Source organism: Uranotaenia lowii, chromosome 1, assembly GCF_029784155.1.
Source record: "Uranotaenia lowii strain MFRU-FL chromosome 1, ASM2978415v1, whole genome shotgun sequence".
Taxonomy (NCBI): domain Eukaryota; kingdom Metazoa; phylum Arthropoda; class Insecta; order Diptera; family Culicidae; genus Uranotaenia; species Uranotaenia lowii.
The window spans coordinates 64,296,563-64,303,266 of NC_073691.1; the positions used below are offsets into that span (position 1 = coordinate 64,296,563).

Genomic DNA, 6,704 nt, shown 5'->3' on the forward strand with positions numbered 1-6,704 from the left:
TCTAAATCATGACATATTATTGTCCAAATTGCATAAATACGGGATAAGAGGAACAGCAAATAATATCCTTCGTAGCTACCTAGAAGATCGCAAGCAGTTTGTGGCTATTGAAAATACAAGAAGCGAATTAAGAAATATTGATATCGGTGTACCACAAGGGAGTAATATCGGGCCATTACTTTTCCTCTTATATGTAAATGATTTATGTAACCTTCAACTTAAAGGCACAGCACGTTTATTTGCCGATGATACAGCAATTTTTTATTCAGAAACTTCACCTGATATTATAATTCAGCACATTGAAGACGACCTAAAACTGCTTTCAAAATATTTCAATTCAAACCTACTTTCACTTAATTATACAAAAACCAAATACATGTTGTTTCGTTCTTCACATAAAAAACTGCCTCGTACTAATGACCCAGCTATGAATGGTAATACGATTGAGAGAGTTAGTTGTTTCAAATACTTAGGAATTTACTTAGATGAAACTCTTTCATGGAATCGTCAAATTGAACACCTGGAAAAAAAAATTACTCCTCTTTGCGGTGTTCTTTGGAAACTGAGAAATTTTGTTCCCCAACATGTTCTCTTTAAATTTTATTTTGCGTTTATTCACTCTCATTTGAACTACCTTGTTATGATATGGGGAAGAGCTTCTTTGTCTCACTTACAGAAACTTCAAACGCTCCAGAATAGATGCTTGAAAAACATCTTAAAACTCCCTTTGTTATTCCCTACCTTTCAGCTATACTCTTTAAGAACGCATAACGTTCTTCCAATATCTGAACTCTGTGATTTGCAAACTGTTATATATATCTATGATAATCTACACTCAACTGAAAATATTCAAAACCTCCATTTTACTACGGGGTTGCGAACTCATAACACTCGCCAGTCAGATTTCTTGCAACGAAGCCGATCCACAACATCATTAGGGCAAAAAAGAATTTCGTTTATTGGACCTACTAAATACAACACCTTACCAACTGATATTAAAAACATAACCAATCGTTCCATGTTCAAAACCAAAGTGATACAGCTTTTGAAAGAAAAATTGAACCATTAAAACAGTCGATCATCAACCAGTCTTTGTTTTGCTTACCTTTTGCATATTTGTAGCGTTAATTTCTAATATTATTATTCTTTAAAAAATTGTAGTTTGTATTTTTATCTTATTAAATTATTGAACATAACTTGATAAAATTAGTAAATATAATTAGTGTAATAGTAAATATAGTATAATGAATCTCTTCAAAGGAAATTATTTTCCATTGAGATTCATATTGTTGTCAATTTAGTTAAATAATACATTTCCTCGCACGACATTAAACAATTTTGTGTTCTCAGCATGATTAAAATTTGCTCGCGTTAACTTTTATTATTCATTGCTGCCAGACATGCTGAGAACAGTAGCGTCCATTACCAGGGGGCTCAATTGAGCCTTTTGGTGTGGGGGAGTGTGGTGGGCCGCTACAAAAAATAAAAAAAAATATTCTCCGGAGACCCTACGGACTGGCCGGCATTCATCAGCAGTTATCGTAACTCGACAGATCTTTGTGGGTACTCAGACTCTGAGAACCTGCTTAGATTGCAACGATGTTTACAAGGACAGGCGAAAGAAGCAGTGAGCAGTTTTCTTCTCCACCCATCAACTGTACCCAAAGTTATAACAACTTTAGAAACGCTGTTCGGTCGCCCGGAACAAATAGTTCATCAAATGGTCAAGAAGGTGAGATCGACTCCCGCTCCCAAAGATGATCGTTTTGATTCTCTCGTCCACTTTGGGCTAGTAGTTCAAAATATGTGTAGCCACTTACAAGCAGTCGGATTAGCGCAACATCTCTCGGACCCAACACTTCTCAATGAACTCGTCGAAAAGTTACCACCAACTGTAAAATTTAATTGGGGACTCTACCTGGAGCAAATTCCCTGCCCAGACTTGAGTGTCTTTGCCCAATACATGGAACGAGTTGTCAAAGCAGCCAGTCGCGTTACCCTCAATAATGGTACTACGAGCAGGATTTCCAAGGACGAACGATCGAGAAAGGAGAAGGGGTTCATTAATACACATTCCATAACTCTTGAGACACCAGAAGATACGACCGAGGTTGATGACTACCCAACAAACACATCGAATGTGAAAAATGCTGTAGTATGTGTTGCTTGTAATGACACTAATCATCACATTACGAACTGCTCTGTATTCAAAGAGTTTACTTTAGATGATCGGTGGAACCTAGTAAAAAGAGATAAACTATGCCGAAACTGTTTGAGTCAACATCGCCGCTGGCCATGTAGAGGAAGAACATGTGTAATTAACAATTGCCAAAAACGCCATCATCGACTTTTGCATTTCGAGCCGCAGGTGAACCAATCAACTGCCAGTGTCAACGTACATCGGGAAATATCCTCTTCTACGCTTTTTCGAATGCTTCCAGTGTTGCTAATTGGGCCTAAGGCAAAAGTCGAGACTTATGCCTTTCTTGACGACGGTTCGTCAGTCACTCTTCTGGAACGTGCAATTGCTGATAAGATTGGAGCTGAAGGTCCTTCAACGTCCTTGTGTATTCAATGGACAGGCGGGGTGAATAAAACAATATCAGACACTAAAATTTTGGAGCTACAAATATCTGGAATTGATGCTGAAAAATGTCTACCAGTTTCGGAAGTATACACCGTCGACTCTTTAGGATTGCCCGAACAAAACTTAGATTTCAATAAATTGAAAAATCGTTTCGAACACTTGGATGGTATCCCAGTAAAAAGTTTTAAATCTGCTGTCCCAGGAATCCTAATAGGTCTTAGCAACGCTCATCTACTTACTACATTCAAGAAGCGAGAAGGTCGAGTAAACGAACCTATAGCTTCTAAAACGCGAATCGGATGGTCAGTCTACGGTCGCTTACCAGGGGGAGCCAGCCAGCAACCACATCGACAAATGCACATATGTGGACAGCCACACCATGATGATTTGCACGAACTAGTTAAAGGTTTTTTCGATATTGACAGTCTTGGAATCGCTTTGGCACCGACAGTACAAAGTTTTGATGACGAAAGGGCCTACAGAATTTTGAGGGAAACCACAAGAAGAACAACTAGCGGGAGATTCGAAGTAGGCCTCCTATGGCGATTCGATTATATCGAGCTGCCCGATAGCAAACCAATGGCAGAGAAACGCCTCAAGTGTCTGGAAACCCGTTTAAAGAAGAACCCAGATCTATATGACAAAGTTCGACAGCAAATAAAAGACTACCAACTTAAAGGTTATGCCCACAAAGCCACCAAGGAAGAGCTGGAGAAATTCGACTTGCGACGGACATGGTTCTGCCCCCTTGGTGTTGTTATAAATGAGCGGAAACCTGGTAAAATTCGCCTCATTTGGGACGCAGCCGCAAGAGTCGAAGGCGTGTCCCTTAATTCTGTTCTTATGAAAGGTCCGGATTTAATATCTTCTCTTTTAAGCATTCTCTTCCAATATCGAGAACGTAAGGTTGCCATCTCAGCGGATATCAAAGAGATGTTCCACCAGATACTCATTCGCGAACAAGACCGTAGTGCGCAACTTTTCCTATGGAGAGACTCCCCCGAACACCCGCTTGATATTATGGTGACTGATGTAGCTATTTTCGGAGCCACTTGTTCGCCAGTGCAATCGCAGTTCGTCAAAAATCTGAACGCGACTGAATACTCGTCCAGATTCCCTAAGGCTTGCAATGATATAATGCATTTGCATTACATGGACGATTACCTTAGAAGCGCAGACACAGTAGATGAAGCAATCGAGTTGGCTCTTCAAGTAACCAAGGTTCACGAAAAAGGAGGCTTTCAAATTGTGAATTGGCTATCAAATGAGTCCATGGTGCTAGATGCCATAGGACAAGCCGATCCAACTGCTGTTAAAAACTTGCAACTCGATAAAACGAACCGAGCAGAACGATTATTGGGAATCCTTTGGCACCCAAAGGAAGACGTCTTTACCTTTTCGCTAAATTTACGCGAGGATGTGGCTAAGATTCTTGTTGATGATAAAATCCCTACGAAACGGGAACTGCTTAAAGTGGTCATGAGTATCTACGACCCACTTGGTTTAATATCTCTGTTTGTAGTCCAGGGGAAAATTATCGTTCAAGATGTATGGCGTTCTAAAATCGACTGGGACGAAGAAATTTCAACGGAGATGACCGCGCGCTGGAAACTATGGTTGAATACACTGCAGCAAATAAAGGAGTTTCAGATCCCGCGATGTTATTTTCCTAACTATAACGAGAAAAGCTATGATAACTTACAGCTCCACATATTCACAGACGCAAGCGAACAAGCTTGCGCGGCTGTTGCGTACTTTCGCATCGTCGAAAAGGGAAATGTTCGTTGCGCATTGGTTACCTCGAAAACAAAGGTGGCTCCTCTTCAATTCCTGTCAATACCGCGCTTAGAACTTCTTGCAGCAGTTTTGGGAGTGCGTTTGAAGAAAATCGTAGAACAAGAGCATACTTTGGTTATCAAGCGCACGGTTCTATGGAGTGATTCTACAACTGTTCTAGCCTGGATTCGATCCGATACGCGACGCTATACACAATACGTAGGTCATCGGGTCAATGAAATCCTCCATTCTTCGCAGATTCAACAATGGAGATGGGTACCAACTAGTTTGAATGTAGCGGATGAAGCTACTAAATGGGGCAAAGGTCTTTCGATTCAACCAGATAGTCGATGGCTAAAAGCACCCGAGTTTTTGTATGACAATGAAGAAGAATGGCCTCATGATCACCCTATTTCCGCTCAAGAAACGAACGAAGAACTGCGACCTGCCATGATATGTGTACACGTGGCTGTCGAACCTTTAATCGATGTAACACGTTTTTCGAAGTGGGAACGCTTGTTAAGGTGCGTTGGATACGTGTTTCTTTTCATTGAGAAACGTCTCCGGAAACCAGGTGAAGTGACCGCGGTAAGATTATCCCGAGAACACCTTAGAAGAGCTGAAAATGTTCTTTGGAGAATGGCACAGCATGGTCCTTTTTTTGATGAGCTAAGTATTTTGAAGCATAATTCCAAATTAAATTGTACGACGAAGCGTAAACTGCAAAAATCCAGTCCTTTAGTACATGTGAATCCTTTTATTGACGAGAATGATGTGATCCGAATGAGTGGTAGACTTGAGGCAGCAGAGTGGCTCTCGTATGATGCGAGAAACCCTGTGATACTCCCAAGAGATAGTAGGATAACTTACTTAATATTGGACTGGTACCATCGACAACATCGTCATGCTAACAATGAGACTGTAGTCAATGAAGTGCGCCAAAGATTTTATGTGGCAAGACTAAGAGTTCAAATACAGACCCTCTCGAGAAAAACATGCATGTGGTGTAAGGTTTACAAAGCTCGTCCGGTCGCTCCTCAGATGGCCCCTCTGCCTAAAGTTCGAGTAACTCCAAACGTTCGCCCATTTTCATTCACTGGTATCGACTACTTTGGGCCGTACTATATAAAAATTGGCAGGGCTGTTGCCAAACGATGGGTTGTCCTTTTCACCTGCCTCACCGTAAGGGCCATTCACCTAGAGATCGCTGCCTCTCTCTCGACTGACTCCTGCAAAAAGGCTATCCGACGTTTCATCGCACGTAGAGGCGCTCCAGAAGAAATTTACACGGATCATGGAACGAACTTCAAAGGAGCTAGCCGCGAACTTAAAGCAGAACTTTCTAAGTTAAATGGTGAGTTGGGAACTTCATTCACTGATGCAGTGACTCAATGGTATTTTAACCCCCCAGCAGCACCTCACATGGGTGGTTGCTGGGAGAGAATGGTCAGATCTGTTAAGACGGCTCTTGAGACCATCCCAATTGCTGACAAATTAGACGAGGAATCGTTGGCGACTGTTCTTGCAGAAGCAGAACATATGATAAATTCGCGACCACTCACTTTCATTCCATTAAGATCCACCGAAGAAGAATCATTAACGCCAAATCATTTTTTGATGCTAAGTTCGAAAGGGGTGCATCAAGGCACAAAGATAACAAATCCGGGTAATTCACTCAGAACCAGTTGGGAATATATTCAAAGGGTCCTACAAGAATTTTGGAGACGATGGGTGGTTGCTTATCTTCCTACAATTGCAAGACGAACTAAATGGTTCGATGATATTCGTCCTATACAAAACGGTGAACTTGTGATCATTGTGGATGAGCGTATTCGAAACCGGTGGTTGAGGGGGCGTGTATTGAAAACATATCCGGGTAAAGATGGTGTAACAAGACGTGCAGATGTGCAAACAGCGGATGGTATCTTCAGCAGACCAGTCACCAAATTAGCGCTTCTGGACGTAGGAACCGAGCATGACGCCGAACCGGAAATTCTAGCGACATGAGGGGGAGGATGTTGCGCGCAATTAGCAACACTGGTCTTTGCTATAAACTCAGCGATCTCCAAACTGCCACCGTGGCCGATAAAAATTAAGTCTCTCGTGTCGATCATTACTCATCATATTTAGAAGCAGGATTTCTACACGTTGTGTAAAACACTTAAAAGTAATTTGTAAAATATATATTCCATTTCCACTTGCCAACTAATGAATTTATAGTTTTAGAGAAATTTGCTTACTAATATTGTATTCTGTTCGTGAATTAAATAAAATCAGAAAGGATATTTTGTAAGTTAGAATCGAAATATTCAGATAACCTATATTTATAACAATAAAAAAT

At 41.1% G+C, this 6,704-nt stretch overlaps 1 protein-coding gene across 1 annotated transcript; it reads left to right on the top strand.

The window, feature by feature from the left end:
* Positions 1 to 1,720: 1,720 nt before the first annotated feature.
* On the top strand, positions 1,721 to 6,370 carry LOC129760657 (uncharacterized). Its single transcript, XM_055758316.1, has one exon. The coding sequence runs from the start codon at positions 1,721 to 1,723 to the stop codon at positions 6,368 to 6,370; it is 4,650 nt and encodes a 1,549-aa protein (XP_055614291.1).
* Positions 6,371 to 6,704: the final 334 nt, after the last annotated feature.

What these genes read in the sequence shown, in the direction of transcription:
- LOC129760657 (XM_055758316.1), top strand. Translation starts at nt 1,721, where the DNA reads ATGGTCAAGAAGGTGAGATCGACTCCCGCTCCCAAAGATGATCGTTTT.